General features: G+C 36.3%; 1 protein-coding gene across 3 annotated transcripts in view; it reads left to right on the top strand.

Annotated features, from left to right (window-relative positions):
• Nucleotides 1–3,564: 3,564 nt before the first annotated feature.
• The window catches only part of SMARCAD1 (SWI/SNF-related, matrix-associated actin-dependent regulator of chromatin, subfamily a, containing DEAD/H box 1), an 85,297-nt gene continuing 72,019 nt past the window's right edge, over nucleotides 3,565–16,842 (top strand). For 2 of the 3 annotated variants that reach the window (XM_065907256.1, XM_065907258.1), the window contains exons 1-2: nucleotides 3,565–3,682; nucleotides 4,287–4,526. In XM_065907256.1, coding sequence (XP_065763328.1) covers nucleotides 4,337–4,526 — 190 coding nt within the window. In that variant the 5' untranslated portion in view covers nucleotides 3,565–3,682; nucleotides 4,287–4,336. Of the gene's footprint in view, nucleotides 3,683–3,834; nucleotides 4,015–4,286; nucleotides 4,527–16,842 lie in introns of those variants that run through there. The other variant, XM_065907257.1, reaches the window with a different exon arrangement.

The following is a 16,842-nucleotide window of genomic DNA, read 5'->3' as shown; positions in this document are numbered from 1 at the left end:
TCAGTAATTAAAATTTGATTATTTCTTTCTCATTTACTAGTTGAAACACTTTTTTAAGTAGCCACTTCCCTTCATCCATTATTTGATTACTTAGTAGAGCCCTTTATGGATAAAGGGCAAGATAAAAGAGTGATTCTTTCCCCATACTTTTCATGATAATTGTTTCCTTTCATTCCCTAAAGATAAACAGTTGTTTTAAATATCGAAAAAAACTCATATATTTAAACATATTTAGTGGCTTTCAAATAACTGCAATTTTTAACCATATTAAAGTTCAAATTGTACCATCTTTGACCCTTGGTAAGAGCCTCTTCAAGTTGACTCCTGAAACTTTTTGACATGATGTTAGTGGTCTTTGAAAATTTCTTTGCTTTTCGCTTTATGAAATCATTCCAGGTTCATTCTGTACATTTCCTACCCTGACTGGAAAAAAGTCCTGGTTTTCTTTAGTGGTAAATGATATTTCAAGATCACAGTCTTGGAGGTAGGGAATAATATAAGCTTTCTTAGGCCTTTCCAGTGGACACAGATATTATATAGTATGTGTATCAAACCTCATAAGTTCCTGCAAATATTTTCAATTCAAATAAAGGGCCATCTGTACTCTAGGATTTGCCCTCTAACCTCCTTTTAACATGTATATATCTCCTTTCTTTAAAGTCTAAATTTTACTAGAATATGTCTTGGTGTTGGCCATCTGGGTTGATTATTCTCAGGTAAATGATATATTCTTCCAATACATAGTTTCAAATCCTTATGATTTTTAGTAACTGGTTTTTGAATTATAGCTATAGTTACTTCTTCCACACCTTTGCTTTGATTTCCTTCTGTAGTGACTTCAATTATAATTATGTTGGACCTTCTTTGCTTATCTTTAATATCTATTGTCTTGAAATATATTTAGCTTTATATTGTTAGTTTTCAAGATTTAACATTCTTTTCCTCCTCTATTTCTCTTAAGGCATTATCCATTATGTTTGTTTATCTATGTTTTACATCCAGTTTAATCTAAGATTTTTTTTTTTTTTTACTTCTCTTTCTTTCTTGAGGTGTGTCAACTCTTTTCTGAGATTTGTAAGCTCTGATTTATGTTGGTCTTCCATAGCATGCATCATTTTGAAGTCTCAGCTTATTCTAAAACTTATTTCTGTTTATCTATCTGCTCTGAAATTTTGTCTAGTTATTACTACCATTCATTCACTCAACAAATATTTACTGTGTATGTACTTTGTGCAGACGGTCATTGTAATCTGAAGTTGACCCACACTAGACAATCAAGCTTACTGTTTTATTCAACTAAAATTTTGTATTGGTAATGCAACAAAAAGTTGACTAGTATGCCATATTTATAATTATTAAGATCTAACTATGTTTAGTCTCAACAGAATACTTTTACACCATGAATTGGTCATTCTTGAAACCTTCATTTCTTTACCCCTGTAAGCTGGATTTATGTCTTTGGGAACATTTTAAAGATGTATTTCCAAGATATAAAATTAATTTTTTTTCTTGCACAAATGAATGATATTGGGTTGGCCAAAAAGTTTGTTTGGGTTTTTCTGTAATAAATTAATATCTTAAGTTTTTGGCCAACCACACACACACACACACACACACGATCTAGAAAATTGCTGAGTCCCAATCCTTTCCTCCACATCTCTGTAGATACTGAAGAATTACCTTCAGGCATTTAGTTTAATGAACAAGTTTTTTACTAAATTTTTTTGTCCCTTTATAGGCTCTATAAAGGGGGTTTTTTGGTGTGAAAAAAAAAAAGGCTTGCAAGACTTTTTTTTGTAAATTCTTGAAGTTAAAAAATTATTTTAGGAAACTTTTAGTGGATAGTCTCAACATTATAAATCAACTACACTTCAATTATTTTTTAAAAGAACTTAAAAGTAGAAAACAAAAAAAAATAATTAGTCATTACCATAGTCAGTGAGAATGAGCCAAAAGTTTTAGCAAAAGTTACAAATCTAATGAATATTTTATTCCTTAAAATAAACATATAGGTTTGTTCAAATCATCAAGTGAGTTCCTGGAATAAGGTGGAATGCTTTTGAGTACTTGGTTCTCAAAATGCTATGCTCACATGGCTCCAAATGGCTAACAGTGATTTTTCCCCAGGTCTTCTCTGTTGAGTGCGAACTGTGTTGCTAGTATCTATATCTTCAGACCCAATTGTGTAGCCAAAAAGTCCCTAGGTCAAAGGGGTGATAAAGTGGTAGGGTGAAAGTAAGTTTGCCAAATACAATACAGGACACCTTGCTAAATTTAAATTTCAGACGAACAACACATAACTGTTTAGTACGGACAAGTTCCAAATATTGCATAGGACATAATTATGCTAAAAAAATACTCATTGTTTATCTAAAACTCAAACTTAAGACAGCATACTTTTTGAAAAACTATGCCAACTCCTAGGTAGTGTCAGAGCTGGACATTTGAGGTGGGTGTCCATATGCATGAACACAAGGCCCCTAATGGTAGCAAAGATGTCAACAGAATCATCAACCACAATTAAAAGATGAGGAAACTAAGACTAAGAGATGTTATTTACAATATGACCAAAGTCATCAAGCTAATCGAATCTATTTTCAATGCTAGATCTTTCTGAATGTAAAGCAAAGATTCATTTTTTTCTATTACACATACAGCACAGTGAATACAGTTAATAATACTGTATTGCATATTTGAAAGTTGCTAAGAGGAGATGTTAAAGCAAATATTTTTCATTAACAAAAAGAATTTACTATTTATAAGTTAATGCATAAATCTAGGGCATTTCATGGGATATCAAGGATAGGCACAATGGAAATCCCAATTGTTCAATCATTGATCCTGAATCTTATGGACCTAGAAAATTAATTACATAAGTGTGCCCATATTGGCAAAATTGTGGGTTTACCTTACGCAATTCAAAACACTGATATAAAAAGTGTTAATTTGTTTACAACGACCAATGTATTTGGCAGAAGAATGATTTATAGAAATTCTTCAAGGTAAATGCCAACCAGGGGATCAAATTACGATTCAAAAACTGTTTAATGTTAGAGCAAAGAGAGGAAATTTTCTTAAGGTAACACTTCTATCACGATACGTGAATTGTCATATTTCACCCTGGGAATAATCCCACCAACAGTGCAGAGGCAGTTAATACGTTTTTAAGTTCAACATACCTCGATTTTCCCTCTTCACTACTTAACATCTGCAGTCCTCAGTTTCCTTGTTTTATAAAAACAGGCTTCTTGAAAGGGTTGCGATTATACGTAAAGCCTTTAGAACAACGGTGTTATATTGTTTACAGATTATATAAATGTATAGATTATAATATGACAGATATTATATTAAATATTCTTACTAGGCCATTTATTGTCATTGTGTTACTTATTATTGCTCTACCTAACAACTTTCTGGCTAACCTGGAGAAACAGGCCACAAGCGCGCTTCCAAGGCAAAGAGGCGGATACGGGTTACCATGACAACGGCGCGCGCCTAGACATTTTTCCCCTCTCACGTCGCTGGGGAAGAGAAAAGCCTAGGTTGCGTGTTGCGTCATCACTACGCGCTCATTGGACTTCTCCGTGCTCTTTTAGAAGGTCCCGGCCCGGCTACCGTCGCTGCACGCCAAGAATTACTTTTGTTTTTCAGTCTTTGTTAAGCCCACCGAAGTTGCAAGCCTGTAAGTACTAGGGGAAGAGTGATAGAGAGCAAGCGATCGTTGAAAGAGCTGCCGCAGCAATCTGCACTTGGAACCTTCCCTGTGTTTTCTTGATCCTATCAGCTTCCTCTCAGCTGGGCTCGCGCCGCGTCAACTTCCGGGCGGGTGCCCGCCACCACGGCCTCCGCCGCTCCCCTGCTTTGGCCCCTTTGTGTCCCTGCAGTGTCGAGGCACGGGCCCTGGCACGTCCTTTCTCGAGGCAGGGAGCATCTTAGTACAGGGAGCCTCTCACTGTGGGCGGGCGCGCGGCCCGCAGGGGAGTTAGCGTGGGGAACGTGCCCGCGCGTGCTGGGGTAAGAGGAGGTTGCGCGAGGGTCAGCGTGCGGTTCTAGGAAGGAAGGGCGGGGGTGGGGGAGATTGGGAGTGAAAAAAGCAATGGCAAAATTTAAAAGGATACCCCTGTCCACCTGATTGTTATGGCCTAACAATGAAGCGCAGCCATAACAGTCATGCTGAGCCACTGGCATGTTTGCGGGCACTTAATTGCCTTGGGAATGAACTGCTGTGGCTTTGTATTTTATATTGTTTTCATGGCCTTTTTTCTCTTTTTATTTTCTCCCTGCAGATAGTTCATTTAAAGCTCCAGACCCCAACGAAGTGGTAGTTTATATCAATATGAATCTTTTCAACCTGGACCGTTTTCGCTTTGAGAAAAGAAATAAGATTGAGGAAGCGCCCGAAGCAACCCCTCAACCCTCCCAGCCTGGCCCTTCTTCACCAATTTCTCTTAGTGCTGAAGAGGAGAATGCTGAAGGGGAAGTTAGCAGGGCAGGCACCCCTGATTCAGATGTAACTGAAAAAACAGGTGAGTTACAACGTTGCAAATTGATACAGCATCAAGAGAGTTTCCTGTTTTTTGGTTCTTTTTTTTTAAGAAAAGCAGAAGAGATTCTGATTTTTGTTCTTGATGTCATACGTACTGATGCATTGACCTTCACCATGCCCTTTTACATACAGCTTTGGGACTGCCATAGGCACCATGTACCTCCAACTGATTATCCATCCATAGTTATTTCACTTTTGCGTTAAGTTCTTAAATACGGCCCAGTGATGGCAGCTAAAATCAGAATTTAGGTCAGAATGGCAGCTATGGGAAAAAGAACTAGGTGATTCAGTCCTATGATAGATTTCGAGGCTGTTTTTGCCAAATGTTTAAATTCACTCCAGTATTCCTCCAAAAAAAAATTGATAACCTGCTGTGAGCTAAGAGCACCTTTATTCAAGGTGCCTGAAGAAAACATCTATGAACAAATGAAGAGCAGGTCACATTCAGATTTTGCTAACCACCTGACTTCCAAAGTGCATATGAATAATTTTTTTTCCTCTGAGTTTTTTTTTTTTAATGTGGACCATTTTTTTTAAAGTCTATATTGAATTTGTTACAATATTGCTTCTATGTTTTGGTTTTTTGACCCCAAGGGATCTGGGATCTTAGCTCCCTGACCAGGGATCTGAACCCACACCTCTGCATTGGCGTTTGAAATCTTAACTATTGGACAACAGGGGAAGTCCCAATCATTGGTGTTCTTCATGGTGGTTCTTCATTTTTTTAACCTCTTCAGCAAATTGTTACAAACAGTAGGGTTTGAGAAGGAGCCAAAAATTAGCATTCCCATCTTAATCTGTGTTCTTCTGACAGTTAGCTATTAGTATATATTTGAACTGCTGCTGTGTTTTAGTCATAAAGGTGAGTGCTTCACATTCTCTTATTTAAAACAGGTCTACAAGATATCCACATTTTGCTGAAATGAGGCCTGGTGGGTAAAGTTAGGAAGTTGGTAGAACCAGAGCTCAAATCCAAGCAATCTCAATTCCTGAACGTAAACTTTGAATCATTTATGTCACTCAATTTCTTATGAAGGATGAAAGGAATATTATAAGTTATACTTTAATATTTATTTCAGTAATACCCTTTTTAGTGTAAAGCTCAGTATTTCATAAGCAGCTTTTAAATTACAGAATTGGTAATATATCTCTTTACCCTTGACATCCCCATTTTGTTTGCTGTTCTACTTAAATATAACATTGAAGACAGTCCCTACAAGTTATCATTAGAATAACAATTTAAATACTTAGGTATAATTGGAATTTAATGGAACAATTTGGTAGATTTAACTAACTGGTAATTAGGAGTCAACTTTTGAAAGGCTTTGTTTATCTGAAGAATTTTGAACTTGCCTAAATTCATACCACTGAAAGATTTAAGCACGAGTGACATCCCTGTGTGCATTCTTTCAGCAGATAATTTGGTTTGCATAACATGCTGTCGTTAATGTCTAGATATCCAGGTACTTTAATATTTTAACAGTAAATATTTTAATCTGTTTATTCTGTAGTTAGGGAAGGAAAGGCCAGGGTGTAGACGTGGGATTTTGAGTCCTTGGAAGCCTCTGCTTTTTCATTTTAGTAAAATGGGATATTGAACAAGTCACTCAGATTATCTGAGATCCACAGTTTTTTCATCTCTAAAATAAAAACACTTTGTAAAGTGGAATTTAAGGAAATGTTTCAATTGTTTATCAATATTAGTAATGTAAAATTTTTAGTTGCTTTTTCTAATCAGAAGGTGTTTATTCTGCTTTCCTTTTTTACCGAAGGAGACTTCACTTGTTTATCTTTATTTGGACTTTCTATATGTGAATTCCCTTTAAAACTGAGATTGCCTTTAGAAATTGTGGGGTAAGTCTTAATGACACTTGGGAATTACAAAAATCAAGTTTGTTCCAGGAATGGTGAGGGTTCATCCTACTCAGAAGAGAGAGCTTTGCTTACAGAAAAGATTATTGTAATTGATCCTGTAGATTTTTGAGAATCTTGAAAAGTAAGGCAAAACTTAGACTTAATATTATAGGTACTCCAGAGGTACTTGTTTAGTCGCTAAGTTGTGTCTGATTATTTGCAGCCCCAGGGGCTGTAGCCCACCAGGCTCCTCTGTCTGAGATTTCCCAGGCAAGAGTGCTAGAGTGGGTTGTCATTTCCTTCTCTAGGAGATCTTCCTGACCCAGGGATCGAACCCAAGTCTCCTCCATTGGCTTGCAAATTCTCTACCACTGAGTCACCAGGGAAGCCCTAGGGTAAAATGATGAAAGAAGCTTGTTTTGTAAAAAAAAAAAAAAAAAAAAAAAAAATCAGTCTGACAGTCATGAATACTATGTATTGCTAGAGTGTAGTGTTTAAAGGGAGAGAAATCATTTGGGAAGCTCTTATAATCCAAACAATGATGGCAATACAAACAGAAGAACAAGACTTAAGACATTTCAGAGTAAGAAAGTGCAAGATTTTATATCTGGGTCCTTGTGTAGGAATGAGATAAAATGAATGTTAAGAATTTTAGTTTAAGTAATTGAGGGGGATAAAGGTAGTTCTATACATCAGAATAGGTATGAAGTACCCACTGTAAGACCTTGGGCATGCCTTTAAAAATTCAAATGAAAATCAAAGGTCCTGCCCTGAGTTTGAAAGTGAAAATCGCTCAGTCATGTCCAACTCTGTGACCCCATGGACTATACAGTCCCCAGAATTTTCCAGGCCAAAATACCAGAGTAGGTAGCCTTTCCCTTCTCCACGGGATCATCTCAACCCAGGGATTGAACCCACGTCTCCCATGTTGCAAGCAGATTCTTTACCAGCTGAGCCACAAGGAGAGCCTGCCAGTTTAGCAGTAGACCAAAAGCAGCTTAACTTAGCATGGGGGGAAAGGGGTGCTGAATTAAACATCAGTCCTTGGGTCCATGGCATCCCAGGTGGCGGAAGTGGTAAACAATCCTGCCTGCCAGTGCAGGAGACATAAGAGACCCTGGTTTGATCCCTGAGTTGGGAAGATCTCCTGGAGAAGGGAATGGAAACCCACTCCAGTATTCTTGCCTGAAGAATCCCATGGACAGAGGAGCCTGGTAGGCTGCAGTCCATGGGGTCCTAAAGAATCAGACACAATTGAGCATGCGTACACATGGCTCGTGGAGAGGTTAACACACTCAAATTGGATGTAAGATCAGACTGAATATGGACATTGGGGAATCTGTGGATGTATCATCCGTGGGATATGAATATTGACCTTTATTTATCATCAACTGGTAATTTACTCTTACTATGAAGAATGATGCTACATTTGTTTATTTAGATCAATTTTAGGGTCTGAGTCCACTTACAGGATAGAAATTGTATGAGGTTAAAATTACCTGTTATCACTCTTTCTTGGATAATCCAATTATTTTACCTAAGAGTTAAGGTTTTATTTCCTACCACTCTCCTTCAGTTACTGTGCCACAAGGACACTGTTCCTTGAATATGCCAAACCCCATTCAATCTTTCCTTCTTCCTATTTGCTCTTCCATCTGCCTCCAAGAGGCTTTCTGTTGTTATCTGCATGTGACTCTGTTGTTGCATTAGGACTTAGTGAAATGTTACCTTTTTAAAGAAGGTCTTTCCTTGAGCACTCTCTAAAGTAGCAACCCTCACCCCCTTTACTGTACTTTCTGTATAGTATCCATCACTAACTTTGCATTATGTATTTATGTTCCACTTAGTAGACTGTGAAATCTGTGAGAGCAAAGACCTGGTTTATCTATCTGTACATCCCCATTGCTCAGAACAGTGATTGGTGTATAGTGGGCCTTCAAAGTATGTGTTGAAAAAAGGAGTATTGAATGATACTTTGTACATACTTTTAAAACCTCCCTCTTCCTCTTTTGATCTTGAAACAGTGCCATAGCCATCAGTCATCTTTAGCCTTGGATACTTGAAACTACTTTTGATAGAGGATGGGCTCCCTTAATCCAGCCTTTGGATATGAGGGCATACATTTAACCTGTGGGTCACCTCCCCCCAACTCATTTTATTTTACTCTCATTAATGCCTGACGTTATCAATTGTTACTACTTACAGTCTCTTTTTTATTTTACTCTTCTGGGAGCGTAACAGGTTTGGAGAGAATAAAGCAGTGACAAATACGTGTGAGAGGAGAGAATCTACTATGTTTTATGCATAAAGAATAAAACGAACTAAGCATGATGCTCAAGGAGCACCAAGAGGAAAGAACATAAAATTGTATATGGTTAAAATAACACAATGTGGTAACTTGTAATAAGGGAAGATATTAAGCAGTGTAGGACCATAATCTAATTCACAGTGATTAAATTATTCCTTCTTTCTGCAGAGAATCAGGAAAAGTCATAGAGAAATGACTGAGTGAACACTAAACAATGACTCGTTGCTAATTCAGTGAACAAGGGATAAAAAAGCATGTTGCCTTGGAATGTGGTGTGTGAATGGAATAGGTGAAATTAGTATGGAAGAGGAGGTGAGGGGCAGTATGCATGAAGCAGAAAAGATTTAGAAACAAAAACTGGTGGGTTTTGAGGGGCCTATTTATATGCTCTCCCAGGGAGAATGGACTTTGTTTGGTATACATTATAGAACATTTCAGTATGGGAGAAACAGTAATGAAACTGTTGGAATAATTAAAGCCTAAATATAGGGAAATGACAGAGGAGGCAGCGTAGAGAAGTTTTATATGATATGTATATGATGATATTTGATGATCAGTTAAATGTGGAGAATTTAAAGGTAATGCAAATGTTCCTTGCTTGGACAGCTGAGTGAGTAGGACAGCTAAGTATCAACTGAATTAGGCAGCAGGATTAAGAGGTAGATACCAAAACGTGTTGAATTTGAGTTACCGCTTATGTTTTAGTAGCAAGGTCTAGTAGAGAGTTAAACATTGGAGATTAGGGCTCAGAGAATGGTTGGAATATGAAAAATCAATTTTGAAGTCTTCCTTATGGTAGTTACCTGCCCCCCCCCCCAAAAAAAAGTGTCCTAAACAAAATAGATAGTAAGAAACATCAGTATTTAAAAATGGATAAAGGAAGGGAAACCAATGAAAGATATAAAGGATGACAGAATAGTAAGCAAATGGTAATGCCCTGAAAGCAAAAGAAAGAGTTTTCAGGTTGGTGTTGTATAGTGAACATTATCAAATGTTGCAGAGAAATCAGTTTGAATGAGATCTGATCAGAGACCACTTTCCTTTGAAATTAAAGTTCCTGTTGGCCCATAGCAGTTTCAGTAGAAAACTAAGCAGGTGAAGCTTCCTGTTCCATCAAGGGAAAGAGAGAAACAGCTTGATGAGGATGTCAAGAAAAGATGTCTGAGGAACATTGAAAATTGAGCATATTTTTTAGCAGAGGGAAAGAAGCTAGTGGAGGGGCAAAGGATGAAAGACGGGGTGGTATCTGATGAGAGGCATCAGGGAGGTAGGAGTGCAACCTTAGCTGGGCTGTTTAACTTTGAGAAAAAAATAAAGACACATTTTACCCAGGGGAATGGGAGTGAAAGAAAAATAGATGGTTCATAGGTGGTTCTGAGGCTGGAATGGAGGAAAGCTTTAGTGTATGCTTGATGAATTTCTTCTCTTAATGAAATAGTCTTCTAAAGTGGTTGCCATTTTGATATGGCCATTATGTTGAAAGTAACTGTTGTTGATAAGTAAGAGGAAAAATTTTTTAAATTTTGCCAGTTCAAAAAAGATTCCCGAGGAGCAATGCTCTGCCACTTACAGATTGTATAATCTTAAGTTATCACTTTTTGACTTCACTTCCTTTGTCCAGTTGTTCTCTGAAATCAAAATGAATAAGATCATTTGAACGATGAAGCTGCATGTATCATTTTAACCTCATGATTCTTCAAGTATCATTCAATAGTTAAAGAATCATTGAATGATACTTTTAACTATTGAGTCTTCTTAAGTGTGTGTGGCTAAAATGTGAATCCTCATTTTATCTTTGGATAGAAATTCTGGTTTCTTAATGTCTGCTAGTATTAGTTGAAGAGTCGTATTTGTTAAAAAGATTAGTGCTCCATTGTTCTAATAAAAAGTACTGTGATTCTAAATGTCTTAAATTCATTTTAAATGTACATTTTTTTGTCTTATGTTTTCCTTTTCTACCTTCTTAGTTTTTGTGCGTGACTATCTTCAAAATAAAGTGTTATATAAAAAATGATTATAACAATTGTGTAATGGAGAGACTGTAATGTCATCTTTTCATTTCGTGTTGATATTCTTTTCATTTTTTTTCCCTACCTATATGTATTCTAGGTTTTTGTTTCTTTGTTTTTTTTTTTTTTTTTTTTTTTTTTAGATAAAACAGTATTATGTATACTGTAACGCAGCTCTCTATTGACTAAAAGTAGATTTGGGGGGGGGGGTCCCCCGAATGCCACGCTGCATGTGCTTAGTTGCCCAGCTGGGTATTGAGCACATGCCTACAGCAGTGGGAGTGCAGTCTCTTAACCGCTAGACTGCCAGGGAAGTCCCCTCAAAGTAGATTTTTTTAATATTTTCCATGTTAGTTCATATAAAATATGCTATACTTGAATTGTTTTTAGTGACTACAGTATGTGTTATACATTGATATATTGTAATTCATATAGTTTGCTGTTAATAGACATTGATTGTTTTGGTTTATTTCTTCTTTTTGTTTTTGAAGAATGTTGTAGTGACCATTCTTTTATATAAATGTTTTTGCTTGTGTACAATCTGTGAAAAAATTCTGGGAAATGAAATTGTCACGTTAGAAGGAATATGAATTAATATTTTAGTAATTGCCAAATAACCCATCATAATAGTTTTACCAGTTTGCACTAGACTACAGCCTGGTTTTGAGATGTCTGCTTTTTCATATCAGGCCAGAATATTGCAAACCTTTCTAATCTTTAAAAGGCTAATGAATAATTAAATTGCTTTGTTTTTTTTATTCCAGTCTTTTAATCCTGTTTGTTGTTTACAGCAGAGAAGTTTTACATTTTTTTTTTTTTAAGTTTTACATTTTTAAATGGTCAGTTTGTTCATCTTTTTCTTTAAGGCTTATGGTTTTAGGTCCCGATCAGAACTGGTAAAAGAAAGCCATTCCCTGTCACCACATTATAAATATATCCATCCATATTTTCTTCTTTCACATCTGTGGGATCTTAGTTCCCCATACACAGACTGAATCCAGTGAAAACCCAGAGTTCTAACCACTGGACCATTGGGAAATTCCCTGAGCAGTCATATTTTGAAAGCAGTCTTTTTTTATGAGCAGTAGGTGTGACAACAGTGGGTTTAAAATACTTGGTAAGCAATGTTATAAACAAATGTTCTGTCATCCAGGCTTTGTTCCCTTTATAGAGCATAGGCAGAGTAGATTTAGCATAATTCTTAAGAGCCTTAAGATTTTCGGGAATGATAAATTAGCAGTGGCTTCAACTAAAGTCACCAGCTACATTAGCCCTTAAGAGGAGACTCAACCTATCCTTTTAAGCCAGATATTGACTTCTCCTCTCTAGCTCTGCAGGTCCTAGATGGAATCTTCTTCCATTAGAAGGTTGTTTGGTTGACACTGAAACTTTCTTGTTTAGTGTAGCCACTTTCCTTAATTATCTTAGCTAGATCTTATGGATAGCTTGCTGCAGTTTCTACATCAGTGCTTCCTGCTTCATCCTGCACTTTTAGGTTTAGGTTACAGAGACAACTACTTTCCTTCAGCCTTATGAACTAACTTCTTCAAGCTTCAAACTTTTTTTCCCTCCACCTTCCTCACCTCTATCAGCCTTCATAGAATGGAAGAGATAGGGTCTTGCTCTGCATTAGGCTTTGGCTTAAGGGAATGCTGTGGCTGGTTTAACCTTTTATCCAGACCACTACAAGTTTCTCCATATCAGCAATAAAGCTGTTTGGCTTCTTGTTTGTAGATTCACTAGAGTAGAATTTATAATTTCCTTCCAGAACTTTGCCTTTGCATTCACGTCTTGGCTAACTGCTGCAAGAGGCCTAACTTTCAGCCTGTCTTTGCTTTTGACCTGCCTTCTCACTAATCTTAAACGTTTCCATCTTTTTATTTAGAGAGAGGAATGTGCTACTCTTCCTTTCTCTTGAATACTTAGAGGCCATTGGAGGGTTAGTATCTGACCTAATTTATTGTTGTGTCTTAAGGGATAGGGAAGCTGGAAGAGGTGGAAAGTGATGAAGGAAATGGCAGGTGGGTGGAGCAGTCAAAACACATAAAACGTTTTATTAGTTAAGTTTGCCATTTTATATGGGTGCTTTTGGGGTACCTAAAACAACTACAACAGTAATATCAAGGATCACTGATGACCGATCACCATAACATATTTGAAGCATTAAAAGAATTACTACCAAAATATGGCACAGAGACATGAAGTGAGCAAATGCTGTTGGAAAAAATGTCAGTAACCTTGCTCAACATACGGTGCCATCAACCTTCAATTTGTAAAAAAAAAAAAAAAAAAAAAAAAAAAAAGCCACAGTGTATCTGTGACATGCAAGAAAAGAGGTATTCCTGTACTGTAGATTTTAATGTGTTTTTGCTTTTTCTTCTTGGACCTGAAAGTTTAAAGGAATGGTTTCTTTAGTTTTTCTTGTTTGTTGTTTTAATTTCCAGATAACTGAAATTTTGCTTCAACATTCTTATTAACATTTACTTCCAATTTTACTTTTTGTGACCAGAGAATGTAGTCTGTAATATTTCATCTTTGATGAATTTACTGAGATCTTCTTTTTGGCCTACTAAAGAATTTCTATAAAAACTCTGAGTACTTGAAAAAGCATAATCTAATTTCAAATTTACTTATATGTCAAAAATAATGCATTATTATTTATATCATTTTTTTCAAACTGGATTCCAAACATCATAAAGTCAGTTTCTTGGATCCTGGCTGAATGCATATAACTTATTTTTCATAGAGTACAATAAATAGAAAATTATCAAAGTGCAACAGTAAAGCCCATGAGACCTTTGTTATATAACTATCTAGTGATCTGTGTGTTTAGGGTCATAATCCATAATGCGTCTTACAGTGGGTACGAGTCAAAATAGTTTAAAAACTATCCTTTTATATCTTAATTATTTTGGTGCTATCTTTTCTATTAAGAGTTTAGACAAGAGAATTAAAGCCTCATATTTGTCTCTGTTGACTTTTTGCTCTGTGTATCCTGTCATGTCTTGCATTTCATTATTAGAATGTATTTGTACGTGTCAGTTATATTTTTATTGTAGATATAAATTCTGTTATTAAAAAGTACTTCTCAGGTTTAACACTTTGACCTTGTCCATTATAAATCACATGACTCTTTCCTTTACATTTTTTCTATTTATCTTTCCCTTTTCTTTTGGCTTAAGCCTGAAATGTTTCTTCTTTCTCATTTTAAGCTAGTGTATTAGAAACTGCTCTTCAGTCTTTTATTCAGTGTATTCTTTGTCTTTTTCGAGAGCTTTCATCAGAGATAGTTTGATTTATCTAAGATGCTGAAGATCCCTGTCTACTATGGCATTCAAATTAAGATTGTCCAGATTGTATTTTCTTATTAATTAATTTTTATCTTTGGCTGCACTGGGTCTTCCATTGCCGTGCAGGCTTTTTTGTGGTGAGCGGGGGCTTCTTTCTAGTTGTGGTGGCTTCTCTTGTTGCAGCGCACAGGCTCTAGAGCATACAGGCTTGCATGCTCTAGAGCATAGGCGCAGTAGTTGGGGCACGCAGGCTTAGTTACTCCTCGGCATGTGGGATCGAACCCAGGTCTCCTCCACTGGCAGACAGATTCTTTACCACTGAGCCACCAGGGAAGCCCAAGACTGTCCAGAATTTATCATCTGTTTTTTTGGTAAGAAACCATTCAGAGGGGCAATTGTGTGATGCGCTTCACTAGGTATTCAAAGGAACAGCCTTGAGAGTCAGTTGCCATATGAGAGAATTGAATCATGTAGAGCAGTACACTATTAGAATATCAAAATGGCAAAAAGGCACACTTATATAAGTCTGCAGGACAGAATCAAAGGTTTAAGTGTTTTCATTCTACTTTGGCATCACCTTTATTTGTGGATTAACAAACTGATTTAGACTTTTCTGTGTGAAATCATAGTCTCCCAGCAGTGACTTTTTTTTTTTTTTGAATAGTTTTTAATCTGGGATCCCTTGGAAAGATAGAATCAGTGGCAGGTGTTTAAATCATTCTTTTGTGTTATGGTAGACTTAGATATGAAAATGAATAAACGTATACTGGGGAAATTTAGGATATAAGTTTGTCTTCTGTTTGTACGCCCCTAATGGAGAATTTCATTTGGACTTATTCCCTTGAACCTTGGAATCTTCTTGCATATGCTAATGATGTAGGTTCCCATTGCCTTTGTTAATGGGAAAACACCATCTTCTGTCTCTAAAACAGGATTTTTAAGTTATTTTTACATTAAAGGACGGGCTGTTTTCCCTTATGTTTCTTTAGCATTTTGTTGATTCCTCTCACATGGCACAAATTATGATTCATAACATAGCTACTTATGTACATGGCTATTTAGCCCCTATTATTAGTTTCTTTAGGGCAAGTGGAACTGTAACTTGCCTTTTTTTCCTTTAATATCCCCCACCTCCTGGTACAGTGCCTTAAATACAGCAGGCATGCAACAAAGTCAGAGTTGAGTAGTAGCCAGTGTATTTTATAATTGTTTATAGCTTTCACCATTGTTTCCCTCATTTCTGTAGCTTTCTTTTTTGCTTACTTCCTGTCTCCTTTGTGCTGCTGCTTAAAAGTGCTTCTTTGCTTGGGTCAAAAAGCGTCATTACATCAGGAATATCTCTTTGGTCATTGGCTGTTAGCAATTTTCTGTTGTTTGCTTCTGAAAATAGTCAAAACAAACAAATCTAAGCACTTCAGCACTATTCTAATTCCAGATTATTGATACTAGAAAGTTGATATTTTATATAAAGCTCTTACTATATCCCTTTAGTCCTCCAAGTATGACATGTGAATTTTTGAGGTCCCTAGGACCCAAAAGGGTCAAAACTATTTCATAATAATATTAAGACATTGCTTGCCTTTTGCACTATATTGGTATTTGCACTGATGATGCAACAGCAGTGGTAGGTAAAACTGCATGAATTGAGGCCAAGATTCCAAGCTGTTCTAAATTGTCATTATATCCTTAAAACTTTTAAATGTCAGTTTCACTTAAGAATGTTCTTGATGAAACAGTAAAAATAGTTTTTAATAAATCAACCTTTATCAGTAGGCACCATTTCAATATTTTTTTAAACAAAATGTGAACTCCCCTTTGCTGCATGCTGGAGTGCAGTAGTTGTCTCAGGAGAAAGCTTTCGATCAGTTGCTTTGAGTTTGAGCTGAGCTTGTCATTCTTTCACAGAACACCATTTTTACTTAAAAGAATGACTGACAAACCACATTATGTAGACAGGTATTTAACAGACATTTTTACAACAAAATGAACTGATATCAAGGAAAACAGCTGACAGTATTTATTGCAAGTGATAAAATTCTAGTTTCAAAGAAAACTTTTGAGTTTTGGAACATATATCTACAAATGTGATTTTGACAATCTCCAGATATTTAGAGATCAATGGTGAGATTAATGAATGTCATTTTTGTAATAAAATATGACATGTGTCAACATTTGGAAGATATGCATTAATCAGTGAGTGAACCAATATTTTCCAAAAGATAATGCATACAATGCTTTAAAAAATTAATACATGGGTTAAGGGGCTTTTAAAGTGCAAGACTGACTGGAGGGTTTTAATGTAACAGAATGAAAATTTCATTCACATCATTTCAGACTCCACATTGCAACAACCTTTAGAAAAACTACCATCTGTCAAATTTGGGTTCAGTGTCAAAAAATATCCACAGTAAAGTAAAAAGGCTATTTTTTATTTTTAAAAAATATTCCTTCCTTCTCTTAACTATATAACTGTGGTGAGACATGATTTCCTTTGTAAACCAAACAAAAACAATAAACTTCAACAGATAATTGCACAAACAGATATGAGAATCTAGCTGTCTTCTATTAAACCAGGAATCTTCACAGATGTAAAACAGTGCTACTTGTCTCACTGAATTTGAGAGATGGGGAAGGAAGGAATATAGTTTTCTTATTTTTTTTTTTTAAGAATTCTTTCCTTCCTTTTGTTTCTGTTTTCTTTATGGTTGTGCTGGCTCTTCGTTGCTGCACTCAGCCTTTCTCTAGTGTGGTGCGCCGGCTTCTCATTGCAATGGCTTCTCTTGTTTTGACTCACAGGCTTAGTTGCCCTGCAGCATGTGGAATCTACCTGGACCA

Source organism: Muntiacus reevesi, chromosome 16, assembly GCF_963930625.1.
Source record: "Muntiacus reevesi chromosome 16, mMunRee1.1, whole genome shotgun sequence".
Taxonomy (NCBI): domain Eukaryota; kingdom Metazoa; phylum Chordata; class Mammalia; order Artiodactyla; family Cervidae; genus Muntiacus; species Muntiacus reevesi.
The sequence above is the reverse complement of the archived record's forward strand: the minus strand, read 5'-3'. Positions and strand labels throughout refer to the sequence as shown.